The 26,445-nt window shown below is 34.3% G+C and overlaps 1 protein-coding gene, 2 non-coding genes and 3 pseudogenes across 3 annotated transcripts; 4 read left to right on the plus strand and 2 right to left on the minus strand.

The window, feature by feature from the left end:
• The first annotated feature begins 640 nt into the window (after positions 1-640).
• On the plus strand, positions 641-727 carry LOC114827201 (small nucleolar RNA Z103; annotated as a pseudogene).
• A 123-nt stretch (positions 728-850) lies between these two features.
• On the plus strand, positions 851-953 carry LOC114827199 (small nucleolar RNA Z103). The gene has a single exon (XR_003776420.2). It is a non-coding gene; the product is annotated as a small nucleolar RNA Z103 (small nucleolar RNA).
• Positions 954-4,068: 3,115 nt separating this feature from the next.
• Positions 4,069-6,437, minus strand: LOC103421962 (isocitrate dehydrogenase [NADP], chloroplastic-like; annotated as a pseudogene).
• Positions 6,438-7,198: 761 nt separating this feature from the next.
• LOC103444239 (glutamate decarboxylase 1) lies at positions 7,199-14,142 on the minus strand. The gene is made up of 7 exons (XM_029108643.2): positions 13,953-14,142; positions 13,526-13,730; positions 9,151-9,351; positions 8,659-8,873; positions 8,231-8,484; positions 8,069-8,121; positions 7,199-7,841 (listed from the first exon to the last, which is right to left on the minus strand). The coding sequence occupies exons 1-7, from the start codon at positions 14,036-14,038 to the stop codon at positions 7,350-7,352; spliced, it is 1,506 nt and encodes a 501-aa protein (XP_028964476.2). The 5' UTR covers positions 14,039-14,142; the 3' UTR covers positions 7,199-7,349.
• Positions 14,143-25,047: 10,905 nt separating this feature from the next.
• LOC114827202 (small nucleolar RNA Z103) lies at positions 25,048-25,134 on the plus strand (annotated as a pseudogene).
• A 104-nt stretch (positions 25,135-25,238) lies between these two features.
• On the plus strand, positions 25,239-25,341 carry LOC114827198 (small nucleolar RNA Z103). The gene has a single exon (XR_003776419.1). It is a non-coding gene; the product is annotated as a small nucleolar RNA Z103 (small nucleolar RNA).
• The last annotated feature ends 1,104 nt before the right edge of the window (positions 25,342-26,445 follow it).

Raw genomic sequence — 26,445 nt, forward strand, 5'->3', positions numbered from 1 at the left:
TGACCATAAGCCCTTTCCCCTAGTAACAATCCCCAAATCTTGCAGTGCAGCCACCAAAAGAAGCTTAATTGGGACTCTTTCTCCTTGGCCTAGTTGGGTAAGAATATTAAGTACTCGTTTGAAATTACTTTTAAAAAAAATATAATTGGGACTCTTTCTCCTTGGCCTTGTTGGGTAAGAATATTAAGTACTCGTTTGAAATTACTTTTAAAAAAATATCTAAAAACTTTTTTTGTTACAACATTTTTAGAATCAATTTTTAGTAAAATTGTAAGTGAATTGACAAAGTTGGAAATGGAAGCAGCCACCACAATGGGCTTTGTTCGAAAGTGGATTTAATGGGCTTACATCTAATTGGGCCTTGGGTTACTATCAAGCAACTCCACCGCATTGTCTATACTTGGACCGGGCCTAAAATTCTCAATGAAATTAGGGTTTGAAAGTGACGAGAGCCTATATAATCGAATCGCCTCCTCCAACCCTCTCACTCTACCTCCGCCCCTGACTCTTCACCTTCCTCGAATCTGTTCTATTTCTGCTAAACCCACATTTTGTTTGCCTTTATGTTATTTGATTTTGCCTGCGTGTTTTTTGATTTGTTTTGAAATTAGGGTTTATGTTGGTGGAAGGGGGATTTGGGATTGAAGTGATGCTACTTTCCCCATATGATCGAAGCTGATTCAAACTTGCGCTATATTTTAATTTCCAAGCCAGAACTCTGATCTCTCCCAATTCCCCAAAATCCACCCTCTTTTTTTTTTTTTTTTTCAAATTAATTTTTCTCAATTTCTTGGTTTTTAATTTAGTTATTTTATGAATTTGGTATCGAAAAAAATAGAGAAAAGAAAAGATGAAAGTAATGATTATTTCCCCAAATGATGGAAGCTGAAATAACTGAGCAACTTACATCTCTGTATACCGCAGAGATACGAATCCAGGTGCATCTGATCCATCTTTCTCCACCATATACATATTATACATCTTTTTTTTCTTTTAATTTTTAATTTTCTATAATTTTTTATATTTTATGTTATGCTAATTTCGTTGGTACAATAAAATACAATGCATTTTGTGTATGATTTTATTATTTTTGTCTGTTTTATTGGTTCGATTTATCCTCTTTTTTTATTTTTTTATGGGTTTATTCTCGCGGGAGTTTATACACGCGGCATTTAGACGGAGTTCACAATTGAACAGTGTGAAGGGATATTTAGGTGCATGTGGACATGCAAACGTAATCAGTAATCCAGTCCCTTGTAAAATAAGACAATTTGTATGACACAATTTGTATAATTATTTGAATTTTTTATTTAAAATTAAACATAAATAATATCTGAAGAAAACTGATCGGACGATATACGATAAACGGTTAGGATGTGGGGATTTCTAAAATCCCTACAAAATAGATCCGAAGAGAATTCCTTTCCCTAACCTTTTATCAAAGGTGAGTGAGACAAGTAAAAATACTTCATAAAAAGTAGGAGACTTTGTCACTTCACAATTTAAGGTCAATTTTTATAATAATATTATAAAATATTGTGCAAAAACATGAAATGACATAAGTCCATGTTCTCTTAACATTATTGAAAAAGACTAGACCCTAATGGCAAATTATTCTTTCAAAAAAAGAAATTGAAAATTATCATAGTACTTAATTGAAAATTTGAAGGATTACAAGTTTTAAATTTAAGAGTATTAAACCAAACGTGATTTAATCAAGATTTTAAAAGAGAAACTCCAACTGCATTAAACCAAATTCATCATCTATCCTTCAAAGTTCCGAGAAAATTCACTTAAAAGTCATGTCGAGTCAAGATATCGACATATCTTTGGTGGATATATATCACCAGGTAAGAGATTCTCTCCACCAAACCCATCGGATCAAGTGATCTTGGTCTTCTAAATTTCATCCAACGGTCCACTTGTTTTGATCCCTTAAAAGCTGTGATAATTTTTAGCCGTTAGATAAAATTTGGAAGGTCCGGAACACTTGATCCGATGATCTTGGTAGAAGAGATCCGAAGAGGATCTCTTTCCATATCAATAGGTACGAACCATCTGCCATTATTTTTTGAAATGCATTTGCCAATGAAGAACATTACTCGGGCTTGGTAGTATCGGTTAACAGACTTCAGACAGTGTATCCTAAGATGAACCAAACAAAGATTACAACAATTCTTTTTGTGAAAATGCTTTTAAAACCAATTCTTATTAAAAATCCAAGTAGATCTTAGAAAATCACTTTAAAGTACTTTTTGCAAAAAACAGATATTTGGTGCTTCTTTCAAAAAGCATTTTAAGTTCTTTTTGTAAAAAGCACATAAGTGATTTTGAAATTCAAAATCAATTTCTCTAAAGACGTTTTTCAAAAACAGTTTGCAACGAACCCTGAAATGTTATTCTATAAAGAGAGGAGTCAAAATTTGAGGTGTGTCATGAAGAAGGAAAATTGCTGAAGCTAGCAACCGACGAGGAAGAAAGAACAGGCAAATCAATAAGAGTCGAGAATCCAAATGGTGCACAAGAAACTAACACACTCAAGAAACAGATGAGTCAACAACTCTAACATAACACCAGAGGGGGAAGTTTCCGCCACCCTTGTCTTCGCCTTTTCCGCCCTTCCTGCCATATTTCAAAATACACAAGTCCACAGTTGCCCAGTGGCGGATCTACAGAAGGACCTGGGAGGTCCCAAGACCCCTCGACGACCCTAAATTGATGTTAGAAATTTTCCGGAGGACCCCTCAAACACGAGGTCTGTGCTGCTGTGCAGGTTTCAGATTGCAGGTTGCAGGTTGCAACAGAGAAGAAGACAGCGGGGAAGAAGAAAGAAAATAGGGGTTTTTAACAAAGGAAAACTAATGAAAATGGCTTGAAAATTTTGAGTTTTAATGATAAGAACAAAATAAAGGGTAAAGTGAATAGTACCAGAATTGACTTTTTAGTGTAAAAATGTGGTTTTTCGTTAAAGTGAACAGTACCGGGTGCTTTTCATTAAAGTTCCCTTTTAACAATTGGTCCAAAATGGCAGTGTTTTGGCCAATTGTTTTAAGTTTATAAAAAAAAAAATAGGGAGACAAAAAACACTCTTTTGTCCATGAGTCTTGGGCCATGAATGATGACTCCATATTGTTTTAATTTTAAAGCCCAGCCCCTTAGCCCCACATCTTTCCCTAGAGTTCTCTCTTTCCCCGCTGCTTTTCCCCCAATTCCCCATTATTTGGTTCCCTCCTTCCCCCAATTTCAAAACCCTAAATTTCTAATCCCACCCGTGACCCAATCCTATATTATAATTACATAAATCAAATATCACATGTTTCAATTCTCCACTCCACCACTATTTGGTTCAAAATTAAAGTAAATTTTTTGAAATTCTAATCTAATCTCAATTAAATTATATTAGACATTGATGGAGATTTTTAGTCTATTATTGATATGATTGTTGATATGTTTTATGTTTGTGTACTCATAAAACATTTGCATATGTATATTTGCTTGTTTTTTGTTTTACCGGTTGCAACCGCTTCAGTAGAAAGGACATTTTCCGCTATGAATATCATCAAGGGTCAACTTTGCAACAAAAGGGAGATCAATGGTTGAGTGACACCTTAGTTGTTTACATTGAGAAAGATGTTTTTTCATGTATTGGTAATGAAGCTATCATGGAACATTTTTAGACTATGAAACCTCGTCGTGGACGCTTGAATTAGGATTTTATAACTTGTAATGATGTTTTGCATATGATTTTTGAATGAAATGTATTATATTTAACTTCTCAATATTATTTTTGTCTATAAATTTTTTACCTTTATTATTGGGACCCTCCGAGTTAAAAATCCTGAATCCGCCACTGCAATTGCCTATCCCTGAAACACAACCTAGAATTTATTAACTTCAAAAGATGAAAGAAAATGTTTGCGCTAAATGAGAAAACTATTTCAATAAAACCAAAAAAACGAAGGAGAGGGTAGAATAATTTCTCAAAAAAACATGGGAATCACAAGGAAATGAAGCAAGACATTTAAATTGTGTATTAAAAATTTCCCTATAAACAGGCGGAAAACAGGAAGGAACACTCACCTCCAATGCAAGTCTGAGAACTGCAGTGGTTCCTAGCAAGCAAGCTTAGCTTTCAGTTCCTCGGCCACAGCAACAATGAATTCTTCAGTGTTCAAGTAGTGGTTCCCAGCCAGCCTGCAGCACACGAAAGCATGTTTTAAATAACATCACTGCTCATACAGAGGCACAGGAAAACACAACTCACATGCGCAGAGAGACAAATTCTGAAGATAAAATAAACTATCAAATACTTACTTGGATCCGTGAAGAATTAATGCAAGATCCTTGGTCATTTTCCCCGATTCCACACTTCCAATACAAGCTTCTTCGAGTTTTTGAGTGAACTCCAAAACTCTTGCATTGTCATCCAACTTCGCCCTATTACCGAGACACATTCAAATTCAGATCTACTGACCATTTCAAGGAACATTAAGATATCAAAGAGGAGCGCTAACTTGGAAAACAATCTTTCTAATATACCTGTGTGCAAGTCCTCTTGTCCAAGCAAAGATAGAAGCTATGCTGTTTGTACTCGTTTCGCCTCCCTTCTGGTGAACCCTGTAATGCCGAGTAACTGTACCGTGGGCAGCTTCAGCTTCTATGGTCTTTCCATCTGGGCACACCTGTACCCATGAAATACTCCAGTAAGTGACGGACAAGGATTCACACAAATTAGGGAGTGAGGGATGCAGGGATAGGTGCAAATACACATGAAACAGGTATAACATACCAGTACTGATGTCATCAATCCAAGAGATCCAAACCCTACAATAGAACCACAAGTTAAAAACTGCAATCGCTCAGTATGCAAATCATTGATGAGATGAAACAAAAATTAGCAAATGGGCAGTTGTACAAACCTTGAGCTAACATATCACTTTGCACATCTCCATCATAATTCTTGCATGCCCAAACATACCCACCACCACTTTTAAGTGCATAAGCCACCATATCATCAATGAGACGATGCTCATACCTTCCAATCCAATAGTATACAGTCAATAAAACAACACCATTTGACCTCAGGATCCATTACTATCAAACAAAATCGCCAGGCTTTTCCAATCCTGACTCCTTACCATATTCCAGCAGCTTCAAACTTCGATTTCCAGTTAGCTTCATAAACTTGTTGAAATATGTCCTTGAATCTTATATCATGAACAACAACAAAATATAGATAGGTCAGAAAATGATTAGTACAAATTTTAAATCCTTTTTTTGTTTGTCAAAACAAGGAAATTAGGAATCTGCGTACCTTCCATCATACTGAGTAGTATTTTTTGTGCTAAGATAAAGAAGCCACTTTTTCTCATAAGCTGTGGTCATGGAAGCCTCTGCAACAGCACGGATGGACTGCATACCAAAGACAGATATACAATATAAGGGACAAACCCAGTGACTCACAGCAATCAAGAAATTCTTTCAACAGAAACACGAAAGGAGTAACAAAGTAAACCTCATCAGTGTTGTACATGGCCAATGCAACTCCCCCCTCCCCTGTAAAGTTGTAAACCTCTAGCTCTGTCTTCTCATCCTTTCCTTCTGGCACTGCAAGCATTTATCATGTAATAAGACCAAAAACTAAAGGAATTTAAGAACTATCATCTATCAAGAGAAACTCTGCACGTATAATCCTACTAAACTACAGTGCTGTACACAAATCTAATACTATCAAAGTAAAGATAAAAGTTTACCAAACACCAATTTCAGTTTCCCAGGTCCTTTAATGACTGCATCAGTTGCTCGACTGATCACCAAAAGCATGTCTTCCAATGCATATCGGCTTTGTCCAGCCTGAAAACAGAAACAATAAGCATAGTTCTAATCCGACGAAACTATAGAATCACCATATGACATTATAATACCTGGGATAAGGCGAGGGATGTTTTTGCAAGTAATTGGTTCTCTGAAAACAGTACCTGTAGAAAAAGCAATCATTGTAATTTGAAAAGAATATTGTTCAAAAGATGAAAACGTATAGTTGACAGTTCACTAACCATTCAAAATATTCCTAATAGTCCCATTGGGACTCCTCCACATACTCTTCAAGTTAAACTCCTTCATACGAGCTTCATCTGTCAATTATAACAATAATATCATGAATTTTGTCAATCTCTCGGTGACGACTGAAAATATTAATACAGGATCTAGAGTTAGAAAACAAATGCATGTATAATTGTTCAGTAGTGTATACCTGGAGTAATAGTTGCACACTTGATCTCTACATTGTACCTAAAATACCAAGTGTTAGAGATGCGGAATGAAATAGCAAAATAAAATTTACAAGCAAAAAGATATTCTAAGCGCTCATTGTTCTTCCGTTCTAAGAACTTGAAGTAGAGATACGATAAACGTACTTTCAACAGTAACCTTGTCATCAGTGGCATCCCGATGAGGAAGACCAAGGTCAAAGTATTTGATGTCCAATTCCACAAATGGAAAAATAAGCTGCAGATACAACAAAGAGAAAGAATCATATAAGCAACCACCATCTTGATCACAACAGCATGTAGTTACAAAAAGTAGTATTAGTGAAGCACTTAAGAGTAAGATGTAGAAACCTTGTCCTTAATGGATTTCCAGAAAACGCTTGTCATTTCGTCCCTTGTACCACGTATCAAAAGACAGTATGAACAAGTGTACGGTGAAATTTCTTCGAGTCTCGACCCATGTACACAAGCGTATTAGTTTCGTAAAGTTAGAGTTAAATGAAATCAACAAGTGTGCCATGCGTATTAGATTCTCACTCCTTTTATGAGAGGGTAGATGTCTCACACACGATCATTACGGAAAATCTAATCTCGTTTAATCTTTATTCATTAAAAAAAAAAAAAAAGATTGTTATGTTGGCTTGAACTGCCCTCCTTGTTTTTTAATGTTGAATATTGATGATTCCGGGTAATTGTTCCTTAATTGTACTCCAAGTAATCTTTAGTTATTTGTGAGACCAATTGGGGTTCGACATTGGATTATTACTTAATACAAGAAACAACTTCAATGAAATGTTTAATCAGAGTTCTTTGCTGATTGCAACTTCAATTAAGTCTTGTCATCAGCATACATACTCAGGAGCCCCTTTTCAACTTTTACAAAGTAAAAGGGGGTCAGCACCCGGCATCAACTACTTGAGCAAAAGAAATTGTCACACACCAAATAAAATGGACGCTCACTCCCACCCGAACTGTAAGGACAATAGTACAAGTACAGAAATAACCCAAACATGACAATAACACACATAATCTTAGAAGATAGGTCAATAATTCATTAGAGGTAGCAAAAGGGAGACCTTTCTAACAAACAACATTCATCTTCTGCTTCCTGGCCATAACAAACTTCCTCCAAACTGTCGTGATCTCCCTTGTTTTCTCCAAATCACTCTTCTTACTCTCAAGTGTCGTCCCAGGTTTCTCACCTTTTTCATCAGCAGCCTTCACATTGGAGCTAAGTTTAGATGGAAGCGTGTCAAGTTCAGTCAACACTTTTTTGATGTCATTCACAAGCCGCTCCGCCAAAGTGCGAGAGAAGTCTTCCCTAATGACAACACGTAGCACGGTGATGTGTTGCGCATCTGGGGGCATGGTGTATGCCGGAACGATCCATCCGAAGCGGCGAAGCAAGTCGGAGATTTCAAACTCGTCATGGCGATGGTTATCCTTCAAAGAGAAGGCCACCAAGGGTACACCTTCGTCTTTGGAGACTATGTTGAAGCGACCTGTCTTCTCCAATCCTTCGTTTAGTACTACCATGTTTTCACGACAATTTTCCATGACGTTCCTGTATCCCTGATTTACATATACAAGAATTAACATATTAGTATCACGTTTGAGACTTTCAGGCATATTTACTTGATCACAATTAGATGTCTAAATGATTTTCTATTGGATTAATATTTTATGCAAGATTGACCTATCAGGAAATTAGAGGTGTCCTATAAGCCATTTGACATGTACATATAATTAATGGTAAAATTTTCATGATTATTTCATTTAGAAGTTATTAGTGTACTCACCTCAAAACCCAAGCGAATCAGTTGATAATATTGAGCAATAATTTGGCTGGAGCCTACATGGTGAAAAACATTTATACTCAGTCGAAAGTTTAACATTTACTTAATTAAGTGAATTAATTGTTAATTCTGTCACTAAATTAATGAAGTCTTTTAAAAAAGTACCTTTTGAGAAGTTGAGGGTGAAAGTAGGTTGGTCAGCTCCAAGATAGTTGATATGGAAGATGAGTTCGTCCGGCAAATCTTCTTTGTTCCTCCAGATGACCCATCCAATCCCTGCGTACACGAGTCCGTACTTGTGTCCGCTAACGTTGATGCTCTTCACAAGGGGCAAACGGAAATCCCATTCCAGTTCTGGGTAAAGAAATGGAGCAATAAACCCGCCACTTGCTGCGTCTACATGGATTGAAGTATCCCATCTGCATACCCAAGCAGAAGATGTAAACCAGTAAATAATGTGTCACATCAGTTGGTAATAAAAGTTTCAAAATACTACAATTCTTGATCTTGTACAAGTACACCAAGTCACAATGTACGTACATACGCCTACACCAACGAACTTGTAAGATATAGATAGAGATAGAGATGCATACCCAGTTTCCTTGTTCTTCTCTATCAAGAGATCATTCAAGAGCTTGACATCTTCGAACTCACCGTTGAGGGTGGAGCCGAGGATAGCAGCAACGCAGATTGTGTTCTCATCAACCATTTCCACTGCTTTCTCAGGGTCCATTACATAGTAGCCCTCCCTCAACTTCACCTCCTTCAACTCCACCTCAAAGTACCTTGCAAACTTCTCCCAGCACACCTTAAATTTATACAACAAGGTATATTTATTTAGTTCAGTATATATGTAGCAGAGGAAAAACGAGTCACAGTAGTTTGTAATGCTGAAAGTACCAAATTTTTTGTGCACTAGTACTTAAATCACATTACATTACGCGTCAATTGATGTTCGAGTACCAACCAGTCATGATAACTAAGGCAACAAGTCGACCACTCAAGTCACATACCATGGTTCATCAATGTAGTTTAAGAATGTGGTATTCATAACATAAATTGTATAATGATAGCTATATGAATACCTGGACATTGGCTCCGGTGACAATGTTGGGTTTGTCAACGGGTTTGCCCTCAGCTCTCCTCTTGTTTTGCCACTTCCTCTTGAATGCCAAGCCAGCCAACATGATGGCCTCAGAAGAGCCCACCGTTCCCACTCCAACGGCTGCCTCTGAATCGCCCAATGGTGCATTGAACAGATGAGCTATTATGTTTACGCACCGATTCTGTCATGTTTTCATGCGCATAATATCAAAACACACATCAGTTCCATGTATGCACTAACTGTACGTGCACCCTTTAGCTTTCAGAATTTATCATAAGGTTTGTAAAATTAATTCTATAAATTAGTAGAAAATAAATTACAAATTCATTGTGAGTGGTTAATCGTAACATTCAGATTCTCAGAATGAAAGTTATAGATGCATTTATTCTTCGATTTTTATTTGTCTCTCACCTCAGTCCTCACGAAAGGCAATGCAATCAGTATAATTGTGAGTTGGCCTCCATTAGTTGGTATACGCAAAACTTTAACTTAGAGAAACAAACGTAATGCTACAAATATGGCAGTTAAAAAATCTAAAAACTGGAGGTAGGTTAAAAGATGAACAAAAAGAAAAAATTCACTGTTCGAATTCTAATTCGATTCCGAAACTTTAAATGTACGCTATGCAGTCAACATTTGGAAATTTCTTGACTGAGACTGGTTCTAATTCTAATTCTAATTCAGTTTTAAAACTGATTCATGCATACTCGATCGTCAATGAAAGTTTGGTTCTTCCTTCTAGACCAAAGTCAAAACATGCATCCAATCTTTCACATCAACACGTTTTACAAAACGGACTGAAATTTTTTTATGTAAAGTTGTAAACCATGCATGCAATTAATTTTGACATATGTAATTGATGATTTTATATTTCTTAGAAGGGGAGGGAATAGAAAATAAAAGTAGTCACACCAAAAATAAAAAAAAATAAAAGTAGTAAACGCAAAAAAATAATTTATACATCTATCTACTATAATCAAATTGGCCTTATCTAAGAGTTTGGCATTGCTACTTAGTACTATGGTATTCTTCCTCATTTGTAAGTGAAAAGTCTTAAGTTTAATTCTCTTCAAAGACGAATTTGAACCACATTATTGTTAGCTCATTGTGAGGCTAAGTCAACCCACTCTCTTACAATATCATTTGCTCCAAATAAAAAAGTTTGACATTTCGACTCATCCTTTGTGTCTCTCCTTGTGCATCGAAGTGAATCGAAGGAGAAAGGCTTTATTTTGGAATCAAGTTTACCCTAAATAAATCAAAATCAAAATAAAACAAACATAGGGAGAAAAAAAATTAATTGTCAAAACTCGCATTTAGTCATCCCAAAAGTATTTCTAATATACTCTTTGAACAAAACTTCTGAAAATATTGGGACAATAATGTAGGTGAAGAAATTAAAATTGTTCTCACATTGAAAGTTTTGCAGGCATTTGAATCTCATCCGGATCCAAGTTGTAGGGATCTTAGGGATCCTCACATCCTAGTTGTTTATCATACATCGTGCAATTAAACATAAATAGTATCTAACGAAAACTGACGGCACGATATACGATGAACGACTAGGATGTGAGCATCCATATGATCCCGACTAGGATGTGAGCATCCTTATGATCCCGACTAGGATGTGAGCATCCCTATGATCCCCACAAAGAGGATCAGGAGAGGATCCTCAACCATTAAATACACCACTATTGAGAACTCAATCAACTCTTGTTATCACATAAGTAGTGAATAAGGTTTTGGGTTTCTATCATGCATTCCGAGTTCTGAACCCCCTCATTTTCTAAATCCTTGTAATAGTTTTGAACATTTTCCCTTCTTTTAATAATAATTTTTTTTTAAAAAAAAAGTAGTAATTGTTTTGGTAGTTATGTTTTTTGTTCAATAAATTGCTTATCGAGTTCAAAGCATTATCTTTCTTAACATAACATAGCCTGGAGTGGTAATATCAACCGTAATTTTTTTTGTTTAAAAAAAAACAACTCTTTTCATTCTCATTAAAAGAAATCCACTTTTATTTTCGTGTAAGATTTTCACTTCACAAAGCCTTGCATGTGGTCCTAAGAGCAATTTTTTATAACTTTGCAACTTAAAATAACTCCTCTAAATATTTTGGCCACTGAACTAAGTTTATAATTTATAACTTTTTTAGTCAGAGATAAGATAATTTTCACACTCTTATTAGTTTGTCACACACTTTTTTGAATTCTTAGCCTTTAAATTGAATAAATCAAATAAAAACAGCAAACATAATTCAACAAACATGTGCAAAAAGCCAAAATGAATGTATTTATGATTTTTTTTTCTTCAATAACAAAGATTATTTTCGTTGTTGGGTACTTTGCCCGACACTGCGTGACATTAATATATGTGGTGCGGTGAATCGACTTCACATTAGAAGTCCAAGTCCGTCGTTCTAGAAACTGAAATGTCCATAAGCATGGCGAATTGGATTGGAATAATGCACGGGTCTCGGTCATATCACTAACACTATTCCTATTTAAATAATTTAATTCACGTTACTCAGTACTACCGTCTGATGGTATTCATTTTCAATTGAAAGTGAGAGGTGTTAGGTTCGAATTCTGTAGCTAACGAATTTGATATCAAATTAAGTTACCCCATTGTGTGACTTAGACAAACTCCCCTACTCCTAGTGTAAAAATATCGATGTCCTCAATTCACGAAAATACATTCACTTTTTTAATGTATTTAATATCATTTATTCAACAAAAAAAACAAAAACTCACAAAAATACATGCCTCGAGTTTTTCCTTCTTACCCACAAATTACAAATTGCCATGTTATTATCATTTTCCTCATTTGTGTTTTTATTAAACCACTTTAGGCATTACATATGTAAAAACAGAAAGATTATTTCACGCTACATTATTTTCAATGCTACGAAATATGGACGGTTATCATCAAAATTATACTAATTCAACGGTTGTGAATACTGATGAAGGTTGAAATTAATGAAGGACAATATCTGAGTATTACCTATTCTACTCGTTAAGTTAGGCGGCCCAATAAAAACAAGACATGTGTTGAATGCAGCTTTTAGGTGACCGTTTCTGTAGAGAGATTTTTCAATATGACCGGCACAAGAGATAGTACATCAAATATCACTATACAAATAGTGAGATATGTGTATTAAAATGTTAATAACTTAAAAAAAAAAAATTTCCCCCTACTTATATAAAAACACGTAATATACCACTCATATTGCCGTTACAATGAAAAATTTCTCATTTACGTGGGATAATCAGGCAAAGAAGAGAAGAACGAAAGTGAAGAAGAAGAAGATAGACTTTTCGACTGACCAAGACGGCAAGACCTTTTCATATTTTTTCTTACAAGTAGAGAGGTTGTGGGACCTAATATTTACCCATTACTTCCTATCACTTTCTCTAAATCGGCAATTTTAATTAAAAAATAGCATCTAATAGCACAGAACATGAAAGTAAAATACATAAAAACATACTAAAAATATCCATTTTAGAGTTCTTCATCGAAATCAATTTGTTAATCCACACGAACTTACCTTACTTGTTGATCCACATGAAAGAGAATAGATCTAGTTGAAGACTAGAAGCCTAGAGGGCATGGTAACATAGATCGGTCGGCTATCATACAAAAGGCATTTGATTGGAGGAGAAATATTTTTTATAATTTAATTTGCTTTCATTTGATTTTTTCATTATTTAAGAAAATTAGAGCAATAGTTCCTAAATTTTAGTCTAATTTGAGATTTAGATTTTGAATTAAAAATTTGTGAGTATTGGTTCATGAACTTGTTATAATGTGCAGTCATTCTTTTTTGCTAACTCCATCAGAACTTTCATCCATTTTTCGTTCCTTTAAACCCTTTATTTAATGAAAGTTCTAATGGAGTTAGCCAAAAGGATCATTGCTCCACATCATAACAAATTTAGAGATCAATACTCACGAACTTTTAGTTTATAAACCAAAAATCCAATTGAGCTAAAATTCAGAACCCCTCAAAAAATAATATTGCTATTACTATCCTTGGCTTATGTGGATTATTAAACATCGAACGCAATTAACAACGCCGCAAACATGGCATCTACTTCTAAAACATCTAAGAAAAGATTAAGTCGTTGTTTATGATATATAATAACCCTAATTAACGCGTCTACAATTAACATATTCTTACCTACTCCCACTACTAGGACGTGCTAAATTATGTCCATATTTTATGCTGTTCTTATTACTTTAATATAATAAATAATTGCTAAATGGGAGTGGATTCAGATTGACGATGAATGATATTGATAAAAAAAGATGCGACTTTTTAAAAAGAAATACAAATAAATGAGTAAATTTATTACCTGGAGCTCAGTGGTGATAGGGTACTCATCCATGTCGACGTAATTCTTGTTGATGGAGGCCATCATGAGTTTATCACACTCAGGCTCCATCCATGTCGTCACAAACGAAGCCAGATTCAGCCTAGGGTTCCCATCCAACATCAGCTCATCGTTTATGATCTGGTACGCTGCCTCCTTCGGGATCGAATTTTCCGCCATTTTGAACCTTCGTGATAAAAATCATCCATCTCACGATCAAATCAATCGGTACGAATCATGCATATGTGCATAGAGGGAAATTCGTTTTCATGCAAAATTGTATTATATAGTCCGACTGTAAACCTAAATTGTATTAAGAATATTTTCGCAAAATATATGGTTTAGATTCATAGTACTACGAATGAAAAAAACAAACCACAAAATAAAGAAATTCATGTGATGTAATTACCTAGGAAGAGTAGTTCGGACGTATCGAGAAGCGAACGTTGAGTGGACGGAGACGTCCGACTCCGATGCAGCCCTTGAGAGGGCCATGGTGGTGATGATATCGATCTAGAGATGTAAATGTGGTATTGTGAGGGAGATTGGGTTTTGGGAAGGAAGAAGATGGATAGTAGTATACAACTGGGGGAGGACAGAGATATTTATGAGGAAAAACAAATTCTTAATTGGTGTTTCATTAAAAATAATTTGTGTTGGAAACTGCCGGGTAAGCCCCTACATTTGGTCAGTGCGTTCGTCCTACAATTTGGTGATTGAATTCGTATAATAATATATTTGCCATTTAATACTACATTTCGTGGTATTTCTCTTCACTTGTAACTAAGAGGTCTTAAGTTCGATTATTGTTAAAAACAAATTTGAACCACATTATTGTTAGTCCATTATGATGTTAAGCACACCTCTCTTTCCATAATGTAGATAATCTCGATTGTTCTTAAAAAAAAAAAAAAAATAATAATAATAATAATAATAATAAATAGCCTAGAAGGGAGGGCATTTCCTAAAGTTCTTGCAGAAGATATTATTCTGTTCTATGTGACCCACTCCCTTGGTTTGGAAATTTATTTTAGGATCCATTCAAAATCAATGGCTAGTTTTTCCCTCTACGCACGTAGGAGAAGAAGATGAAATATGAACAATTTTAAGAGCACGTTAACAGACAGGGATTAGAAATTGAAATAATTGTGATTTGAATTTCTTACGTTTACTAGAATATGGGTAGGCTTATTATATTAATATCCCACAAATTGTTGAATAAATCTCACACACTTAATACACCTCACATACTTCCTCATAATACTCTCACACTCCACATTCTCAACATACACCTTACATTTTCTACATAGACCCCAAATTCTCTATACACCCCACATTTTCATACAAACATTGGTTTTTATATCTCATTTCGTTTTCTTTTTCGAACAAAAATTTTGCAGAGTTGCTGCTTTCCATGGAGCAGAAAATGAGATTGAATTGTATTTCCAAATTTGTGGGTAAATTATAAGGTGTCTGGACCTGTAAATATTTTAAAGGCTCTTTGTCCAGTAGGGAGGATCACCTTCGATAAAGTGCATCCATTTTCATCTGTCTAAGCTTGTGTGTTATTTTTCTATTAACAAAGATTTCATAATTCTGATTGGAAATCTTTCTTCTTCTGCTTATGTCATCTTTTTTAGGTGTGTTATTGTGCCATTGTGTTCCCAATTTAACTAGTATATATGGTTGGAAAATACCAGATTCTCTGGTTCTATTTCAATATACAATATTCGTCAATACTTGTCATTTTCTCGGGATGCATTCTCTAAATGATTCTTGCACGCTTTCAGTTTACCTCATGTGAAGCTTTTGAAACACCGATTTCGTGTTCCATTCATCAAAAATAATTTTTCTCAAGCAATGTGTTGTAGTTTCGTTAGTTAGGGTTTTGTTCAACAATGGAAAGTGAAAAGGGGTTTTGATAGTTGAAGAAGATAAATAATACATTAAGTGATTTGGAGTGTATTTAGAACCTAATAAGGTTGAAATTGTCATTCCAGAGTAAGGAATATAAGTTATTTAATATTAAATTTTAATGTATGGTGCATTCAACATTATGTGGGGTGCTAATAAAAAAAGTCTATGGGTATATGAATTATTTCATTTCTTAATTTTTTTTTTCTGTGTTTAGTGACACCTATTGAATCATAACATGTGAGTTTTACCTTGAAATCCAATTTCCTGTACTTAGCTTCTTTATTTCTGAGTTCTTCGATTCTTTCATTATCACATTAGTGTAAAGTAAACATGGCCTACATTCTTTTTATTTATTCTTCCCACAACAAAAAAAAAGCTTATTCTTTGTTTTCTTTTAATTATTATTACTATTACTAAAAATTAGTAATTGTACACATGTTATGAATGTGCTTATTAAAATTCAAAAAATAAATTACAAAGAGAGAAAATATAAAATGATCGTTACAGCTTTTTTTTTAGTGACGACCTTTAAATGATGTTTCGTCGTTGAAAAGCTATTCTTATCTTTAATGATTGGTTCTGGGTAACTATTTTGTCACTAAAAATTTATTTATTTGTGAGAAAAACGTGGAAGCAAAAATGTGATCAAACTAATATGGTTATCAAGCTGTGTGAGGCTTTAGAAAAAAAAACAGTAAAATTATTTTGTGTTTAATTTACTAAATTGCCCCATTATTTTTATTTTGGTTATTTTTCTTTAGTTTTGTGGACTGAATAAATTTGGTTTTTTCACTTTTGTTTTAGTTGATAAAGAAGATTTTATTAATATATAGGTTAAATTATATCTTTAAAATATAAAATAATTTGTTATTGACGTTGCAAACCTTCCATAAATTTTTTAAAACGACAACAACATTTCTCAAAGATAAATAGGAAGCGCTATTCAAAGCTCTCCTTGGTACCGTTTCGTACGTGGGACGGGACGGAATGGAACAGGACGAGCCGTTCCGTCCCACGTTTGGTGCGCCTAAAAACTGTGGAACGGGTTGTCACATGAGACGAAATTTGGCTGATTTTTCGTTCCACCTCTTCCCCTTGGAACGACTCGTTCCACATCCATGGAACACAAATTTATAACATTTTATGACAAAATTTCTCCTTATATTTTTCAATATTTACATCGTCCATTCCATCCTGTTCCGTCCCGTCCCGTCCCGTCTGCGTACCAAACAGTAGTGCCAAAAAATGGAAAGTTCAATTTGAAATTTTGAAATAATCAATTTGACTGCGAAACTGAACTAGTCAAAACCCGGAAATCAACTCAAAATTGATGCAAATTGTGCAATAACATGATTCAAATTAAAAATCAATTTGTGAGGTCTCGTTTGGTATGCAGACGGGACAGGACGAAATAGAACGGGACAAGACGGGACGGAACGAAGAGGGAGCAAAGATGTCCTCGGATGGAAACAAGAAGGAAGAAGAAGGAGACGGAGAAGTTATAATTTTGTGTTCCACAGATGTGGAACGAATCGTTCTAGGGGGTAAGGCGGAACGAAAATTCACCCAAAATTTGTCCCTCGTTCCACCCGTTTTAGGCGCACCAAACGTGAGATGGAACGCCTCGTCCCACTCCATTCCATCCTGTTCCACGTATCAAACGGTACCTTAATGCACAGGCTCGTTCTGGTAGCTTAGTTGGTGACAGGATCCTGTTTGATTCATCCACCACCTTTACAGCTTCTCTGTTTGTTTTTTCTTTTGTTTCCTTCTTCAGCCCCTGCTGTTCGCTCATTTATTAATTATTATTAAGTTGCGTTGTTGTGCGCGGATTCTCATTGTTGAGTTTCAGTAATTTTTAATGATTAATTTTACTCATCACCAAGTTTATTATGTTTTCATAAAACTCTTTAAGTTTGAGAAATTACGCTAACCAGAGCTTAAGATTTCCATTTTGGGGATATGTGAAGTTCTTTTTCTTATGAGTTCTCATATTAGTTGTAGTAGATTAAGTTAGCAAATTAAATAATCTATGTTATATCGAAACACAGTAATTATGCAAATGATCAAGTTAAAAAAAGTTTCCGCGTGAAATTTTCTGTCTTCTATCCCTACTGCCTCTCTCCTCTGGACTCCCTTATCGAAATACATTAATTATGCAAAGTGATTAAGTTAAAAATGTTTCCGCGTGAAACTTTTTGTCTTCTTTACCTACCGCCTCTCTCCTCTAGATTCCCTTCCTCTTTACTCTCTCTTGATCGTTCACTCTTATTCTCTCCTCATGAGTTTTTCATTTTTTTTTTCCGCTTCGAGTGTAAAAGAATGGACCTGTTTCAAAATTTTCTTTCCCATATCTCTATCCAATTGCGAAAGAAAAAACAAAACCCAGAACAAAAGCATGTTCCCCACCTCGACTCCAGCATCTGAAAGGAAAATTTTCAAAGTTTTGGAGAACCCGTTGTGCCACGGCGCAGAGGAGTGGACCTTTTTGGTCGGGACTGAATCTATCGAAAAAATTATTTAGATGGCTTAATCTATGGAAAAAAAATATTAATCTAAAGACTCATAAAAAGAGACATGTCCTCAAAATGAGGACCTTAAGAAAGTAGTTTTGCTACACTAACACTCTAAAGGGGCGTTTGTTTGCTCTCACTAAGTTTCATTGGACTAGACTAGATTAAATATTAGTCCAGTCCATGTTTGTTTCCTAGCTGGACTAGTTTTAATGGGATTAGCCATGACTCGCTTTCACTAACAACCTCACTAGCCGTTCTTAGCATGTCCCTCCGAAAACCATCGGACTAGCTAAGAACTTCTTCATCCAACTCGAATCACCTCCTTGACCTCGATTTCGACGGCATAAGCTTTGAGCGCGGCTTCATCTCCGACGACGAACTCGTCGACTGCTACATCTCCAATGACGAACTCGTCGACTTCTTCATATTTGACAATGACCTCGTCGACTGGGTCATCTTCATAATCTTATTCTCCTTCGTTGCTTCGCTGTTGTCGTGGTTGTGGCTTTGAAGCTATTGATTTTGGCTTTAGCTTCGGCTTGCCTCCTTGTCGACTGGGTCATCTCTGCCATGACTGCTTCGCAATCCCTGTCATCTTCTCTGTATGATTTTTTATATTAAAGGAATGATTTGGCTGTGGTACGATTTTTGTTCTGAATTTATGTAAATAGATCTGCAGGTTCTGGGTTTTTTCTTCTTCTGGGATTTACCCAACTGATTTTTGTTTTGAATTTCTGTAAATCGATTAGCTGGTTTAATTGGTTACTGGAAGGCTTGGCTTTCTTTTTGGAATTTCTGAAGGCTTGGCGAAATGGTTAACCAACAAATTCTCTTAATTGAATAAGAAAAGTAAGAGATTGATGCATAATTTGATAGAGAGAAAATGATGGAGAAGAGAAACGAGGAAGGTCAAAGGAAGGAAGGGGAAAGAAAATGTGCTTGGGTCCATTCATCTCCAGACTTCACTGCCCCTTTATTATTCATTTTTGTTTAATTTTTAAGGTAAATTTGAATTAAAAATCGCAAAAAAAATTATCATATGTGATTTAGTCCGACATTAACGCTTCACTAAGTTAGTCCAATTTAGTTTAGTCTATACCAGTCCAGTTTAGTCCTTGAAGTTAGTCTAGTCCGAGACAGTCTGGTACGACAAACGCACCCTAAGAGGTTTTAATCACTTTCACATCACTCTTGAAAACAAATTTACCTTTATAATTTGATATCATAAAATAAGAAAATTGTTATTAGAACTCTAAAATTTAATTGTGCACTTTAAACATTTTATATTTAGAAAGAAAAGTATACTCATAAAGAATGCACAATTAAACATATTATTAAAAAAAAAACTAATAAAAAAAACTTCAAAACTTTGAATTTTAACCAAAAGCCACATAATAACTTTATTTAATGATAAGGACAAGAGATAAAACAAGAAAAAAAAATTTATTCAACCGAAAGCGCGTGCGCATGCGAGCAGTGTGAAAGCAAGCATCTACTATTTCAACAGAAAACCAACAGCGCAAAAGCAGCACACAAATTACCTTTTAAATATTTCATCTAGAAGGAAAAGGTTCAGAGAGAGAGTGTGTGAGAGAGAGAAAGAGAAGAGAATGTCAACCAAATCCATTCAAACTGACATCAACAAATCCCAAAAATTTCCATAGATAGAGAGAAATTTGAGATAAAAAATATATTACTGATATCAATACATGATTACCACTTAACCCTATACGTGGGGTAGGCTCTCATCATCACCCCCATGTTCAAATTATGGAATTCTTTATTAACTTTAACCCTAACCATCTAAAACCTAAAAATAAAGAATATTAGATTATGATCCTCAATGAAGGCACATTAGCTTTTATGATCTTTCATTTATGCTTTTGTTGTTAATTTTGTATTGAAATAATTAAAGGAAATTCAAATAAATTGTTTGAGAGAAATGTTAAAGAACAATTAGAAATGTGAAAATCATTATTCTAACTCTGTAAGAATATAAGTATTATTGCCAGTGATTCATACGATAATGAGAAGAGAGCTTCAAATTTTGAAACTTTTAGTGTTCAGTTTATGAAATAGTTAGTATTTAATTTAAAAACAGTGATAGTGCTAGTGTTCAATTTTATGAAATAATCAGTGTTTAGTTTACGAAATAGTTAGTTTTTTGTTAAGAAATAGTTAGTGTTTAATTTACGAAATAGTGATAGTACTAGTTTACGAAATAGTGATAATACTAGTATTCAGTTTAAAAAATTGTCAGTCCTTAGTTTACAAAATAGTGATAGTACTATTATTAGGTTTAATAAATAGTCTATTTAGTTTATGAAATAGTGATAGTACTAGTGTTAGGTTTAAGAAATAATTAGCGTTTTGTTTACAAGGTGTTCGGTTTAAGAAATATTCAGTGTTTAGTTTACGAAATAATAATAGTACTAGCATTTAGTTTAACAAAATAGTCAGTGTTCAATTTAAGATATAGTGATAGTATTAGTGTTCTGTTTAAGATATAGTCAACATTTAGTTTAAGAAGTAGTCAATGTTCAATTTAAGAAATAGTGTTCGGTTTAAGAAGTAGTTAATGTTCGGTTTAAGAAGTAGTTAATGTTCAGTTTAAGAAATAATGACAGTATTAGTGTTCATAAAACTGAATAATGAATTTTTTCTTTATTTTTGATCTTGTAATATTATTACTTAGTTTGTTTTAAAAAATTATGAAAGAATAGTCAAATAAACAAACAATAAAATAAAAAAAAATGAGAAAAAAATGTTTATGGAGTGAGGTGAAAGGAGAAAAAAGAGTGAGGAGAGGTGAAAAAAAAAGATGAGAGACAAAGTTGATGTGGATGGGTGACGTAAAAGGAGAGAGAAAAATTGATGGGAATATGTGAAAGAGGGAGACAGAGAAAGAGGTTGAACGATTGAGTGAGGGAGGGTGTGTATGTGTGTGATGTTTTGTTGGCTTTTTTTTTTGTTTTTTTGTTATTATATTAAATTTTTATCCTTTTCATTAAAATTTGAACTTTTTTTATTAAAGTTTAAAGCCCTTTTTATAAAATTAAGTTAGTAGATGATTTTTGGTTAATTAAAAGTTTAGAGAAACCTTTTTAATTAAAACTCCATAAAAAAATAAAAAATAAAAAGGACAAAAGCCCTTTGCATCCCCCTTCCAATTTATTTTCTTAACCACCAGCTCTTTCCTCCAGTAAAGTTATCTCTAACCGAAAGGGCTAACATAGCCTGTCCAGAATTATAGCCCTGCAAAAAAATATTTTTAAATGAACAGTATCAGACTATATTTATATAGGAAAACTAACTAAAATGACTTGAAAACTTTGAATTTTAACCAAAAATCATCATATACGTTTATTTAATGGTTAGTACAAATCCAACGTTAAACCAGCCCAATAAGACTGGCCCAAGCAATTAGTTTTCAATTTTACCCTTGACTTCTAGTCTTCGCCTGTTTAATCTTCTCCCCATTTCTCAATCTCTCCGTCTAATCTCTATTATCGTTTTTATTCTCAATTCAATTCCAATTTCACCATTTTGCAATTGAATCGATCAAATCTCTCTCTTTCTTTCTCTCCCTCCCTCCTTCCTTCCCTTTCTCGATCTCCACCTAATCTCCGTTTTCATACCCTACGACAATTTGAGCCTTGAGGTGCCTAAGCAAATATACGAAGCAACTATTCCATTGTCGAAGAGAAGTGAGCAGATGGACGAAGAAGGACGTCCACCCCTCTGCTCATTAGAAATTGCCATTGAGAGTGAGGATTATGCAAGAATGATCTTTTGACTTTGCCGGAATCTGGGTCTGCTTGTGGTTTGTAGCGCCGCGCTGATGCTGTTGCGTTTAATTAATTTATTTTTTTTCTAAATACCCAAGCCCCTCTGATCTTTCTAGCAAAAATTGTGGTCATCTATAGAGGTTTGCTGCTGCGCTTCAGCAATATGCCGCCGATCAGCGGTAGAAAGTTGAAACTTAGATGGAGAAAACGAGAGAGAGCTAGAAAAAGAAAGAGAACGACCAAGATAGAAAAGGATGATGTATGTAGTGAACACATGGGTTCTAGATAATAATTTTATTATTTTAAAGATGTATATTCAATAAAATATTGTAGTCTAAATAAAGTGATTGATTTGATTTACAATAAAAATAATAATTTTAGAAGGAAAAAAACCTTGTTTTTTGTGTCAAATATTTCTTGGGACACAATTTTTATTTTGTCCAATAAAATAGTGTAAAAATGTAATAGGTTTCACCAGTGCCAACCTTATTCAAATATGCATTGTTGGAAGGTGTGAAAGCTATAAGGTAGTGTATACGCTTCTTATATTGGTTTTAGTATTATTGATTGCAACCACTTTTGAAAACTAAACCAAAATAATATATACTATTTTTGTAATAGAACAAAATAAACACTATTTTTTTAATTATAACAAAATAACCACATTATTTCTGAAAATTGAACCAATATAACCCACATTATTTTTGAAACTATAGCAAAACAATCATACTAATTCTGAAACTGAACTAAAATAACCACACAATTTCTAAAACTAAACCAAAATAACCACACTATTTCCAGAACTCCAGCAAAATAAATCACACTATTTCTAAAACTGAACCAAAATAATCCACGCTATTTATGAAACTACAGAAAAATAACTCACACTATTTATGAAGTTGAACCAAAATATCCCACATTATTTCTAAAACTATAGCAAAATAATCACACTATTTCTGAAACTAAACCAAAATAACCCACACTATTTATGAAACTATAACAAAATAACCAAACTATTTCTGGAACTACAACAAAATAACCACACTATTTTTGAAACTGAACCAAAATAACCTACATTATTTCTGGAACTACATCAAAATAACTCACACTATTTCTGAAATTGGACCCAAATAGCCCACATTATTTCTGGAACTACAACAAAGTAGCCCTCACTATTTCTGAAAATTAAATCAAAATAATCTGCATTATTTCTGGAAGGAAACAAATAAACATTGTTTTGGGAATTACAACAAAATAACCCACATTATTTTGAATCTAAACCAAAATAACCAACACTATTTTTGGAACTGGACCAAAATAACCAACACTATTTTTGGAACTGGACCAAAATAACACACTATTTTTGAAATTGCAACAAAATTACACCTATTTTGAAACTGAACCAAAATAATGAGTTTTAAAACGAGGAGATTTCTATTCTTATGAGCCAAGATTTTCACTACGTTGTGTTTAGATAAGGATTTTGAAGAGCACTAACGAGTTTTAAATTATTTATTTAGTTTTCACAACTACTTAACTTATTTGCCTGTTAATATCATCTCGTTGGCAGATAATTAGCATTATTGTGATAGGTTAGCATGCCTCGACTTCACAAGTCAAGTCATACATCTCATTGACATGTTCCTTTTGAATAATATATTCTGGAGTTTATGAATTAGCCTTATTATTGTTCCCTAGATATTATTATTTTTGGTCAGTAATAACAATTGCATTGATAAGGGAAATACAAATGGAGACAAAAGGATGAGGGTACAAACGTCCAAACCCAAATAAAAGATAGAAAATAAAGGTGATTTGATCCAAAAAAAATAAAAAAGGTGATTTGACCAACATTAAAAAGAAAACAAATGTGACAAGCAGATACATGGATACATCCAACACAAATATTTAATGGGAGTGTGGCCTCGACAAACTTCATGCAGTTCAAAGCCTAATAAAAATATTTAACTTTTTGATGGAATGAATAGACGAAATGAGACTTTCGTTAGGGGCATAGGCTGAAAAATGAAACATTAGTGTTGCATGAGGGCTTCTTTATTATTGATGAGGCTTTAGTTTTTATTCTTATTATATTGTATTTTGTCATTTTTATTAAATTTCAAGTTAATAAAGTTATAGGGTGGTTTTTTGTTAAAATAAACTTATCTCAAGCCCTTTTTATTAAAGCTCTCTATTTATATATAATCTCCAACTGGCTATGTTTAGCCTCTCAATAATATATTATTTTTAAGTTTGTTGAATTAAATTACCATATTAAAACTACAACAACTTAGACATTAATTCAACAATTGAATTTAGCGTGTTCTTTAAATGGCTTGGGTATTTATATGAAAAAAAATGTGAAGAATTGAAATAAAATGAGTTAAGGTAGTATGGAAGGGTGGGAAAATATGTGAGAAATGGTATAAAAATGGCTTAGGTATTCATAGGAAAAAAATTTGAAATTTTAATTTCTTTTTAAAATTTCGTCCTAAAAAAAGAAAAAAATAATTCCAAAAGCTAACGTCAACTGACGTCATGTATCTGTTAGGTGTTGATAGACTGGGCCAGCAAACGGCTAGTTGGCTGGCTAACAATGCACAACCTAATGGCCAAAGGGCTGAAACTTGACCTAGTGGGTTCCTTTTTTCTTTTGGCCCAGCCCTTCATTGGAGTTGGATTGTGGAACATTTCGACCTGAAATATGACCTATGGCCCTATAGCCATCTCCAATGGAGATAGCCTCACAATCTCCAATGGAGATGACCTCACAATCCTCAACTCCTTTAGTTTAGCCACTAAAAGAAGCTTAATTGGGACTCTTTCTCCTTGGCCTAGTTGGGTAAGGATATTAAGTCCTCGTTCGGAATTACATTTAAAATAGTTGAAAGCGCTTTTCGTTTTGGTGATGATGTTTTTAGAATCAATCGTTAGTAAAATGCGAGTGAATTGATAACGTTGCAATTGGAAGGAGCCACCACAATGGGCTCCGTTCGAAAGTGGATTTGATGGGCTTACATATAATTGGGCCTTATGGTAACCATCAAGCAACTCCGCCGCTTTGTCTATACTTGGACGGCGCCTAAAATTCTCAATGAAATTAGGGTTTCCAAGTGCAAGACGAGAGCCTATATAATTGAATCGCCTCCTCCGACCCTCTCACTCTACCCCCGCCTCAGACTCATCACCTTCCTCGTAACATTTGGTTTGCGTTTATGTTCTTTGATTTTGCGTGCGTGTTCTTGGATTATTTTGCGTGTTCAAATTAGGGTTTATTTTGGGAGTTGAAGTGATGCTACTTTCCCCATATGATCGAAGCTGATTCAAACTTGCGCTATATTTTAATTTCCAAGCCAGAACTCTGATCTCTCCCAATTCCCCCAAAATCCACTTTTTTTTTCAAATCTATTTTTCTCAATTTCTTTTTTTTGTTTTGTTTTGTTTTTATGAGTTTCTTATTGAAAAAAGAAGAAGATGGAAGTGATGATTATTTCCCCAAATGATCGAAGCTGAAATAACTGAGCGACTTACATCTCTGTATACCACAGAGACACCAAGCCAGGTGCATCTGATCCATCTTTCTCCACCATATTATAAATATTTTTTATTTTTTATTTTTTATGATTTTATATACGTTTCTGTTATGATAATTCGCGGGTACGATAAAATACAATGCATTTTTGTGTATGATTTTATTATTTGTCTATTTTTGTTGGTTCAAATAAGCATATTTTTCGGCTTCAAATGATGTCCATAACGAAGGACAGAGAGTAGAAGGAATTATCTCCTAGAAATTAATTTCTTTTTTCTAATTTTATGGGTTGATTCTCGCGGGAGTTTAAATACGCCGCATTTTGACGGATGTGAAGGATATATTTAGCTGCATGTGGACATGCAAATTTAATCCAATCCCTTGTAAAATATTGCTTATATGACACGGATTTTTTTATAATTCCTTCACAATTAGCATGAGACGCCACGCATTATATATAATTCCTTCACAAGCCAAAGAATGAAAGCCAAAAAAGACGTTTTTTTTGGTTACCTTCCCAACCTTTTCTCAATGGTGGCTGAGACATGCTCAAAGGACTTTCTAAAAAATGGGACTGTTTGTTATTATACGGTTTTAAGATCAATTATTGTTAAAATATTATGTCAAAAAACATGAAATGACATAAAGTCATTAAGAGTAACACTTTTGAAAGTCCCTTAACATTGTCTCATGCTAATAGTTGAAAGGATAAGATTAGGAATGAGGATATCCAAGGTAAAGTAGAAGTAGTCGAAATTGAAAGAAAGATGGGAGAAAATTGGTTACGGTTATTTGGACATATGCAAAGAAGATCTACTAACGTTCCAGTTAGACGGGACAGAGATCCAGAGCCGAAGGGGTAGAGGAAGACCTAAGAAAATTTTGGAAGAGACTAAGAAAAGATTTAAGAGTACTTGAATCTAACGAAGATCATAACACAGAACCGACCGCAATAGTGTTCTAAGATTCATATAACCAATCCCACTTAATGAGAAAAGGCTTTGTTGTTGTTGTATCATAGTTGAGAATTCGAAGGATTCCACGAGAGTTAAATTCAAGAGTATTCAATCAAATGTGATTCAAACGATTTTAAAAGAGAAAATCGACGTGTCCTTGGTGGATAGAGATCAGCAGGTACGAACCATCGGC

Source organism: Malus domestica, chromosome 09 (genome assembly GCF_042453785.1).
Source record: "Malus domestica chromosome 09, GDT2T_hap1".
NCBI lineage: Eukaryota > Viridiplantae > Streptophyta > Magnoliopsida > Rosales > Rosaceae > Malus > Malus domestica.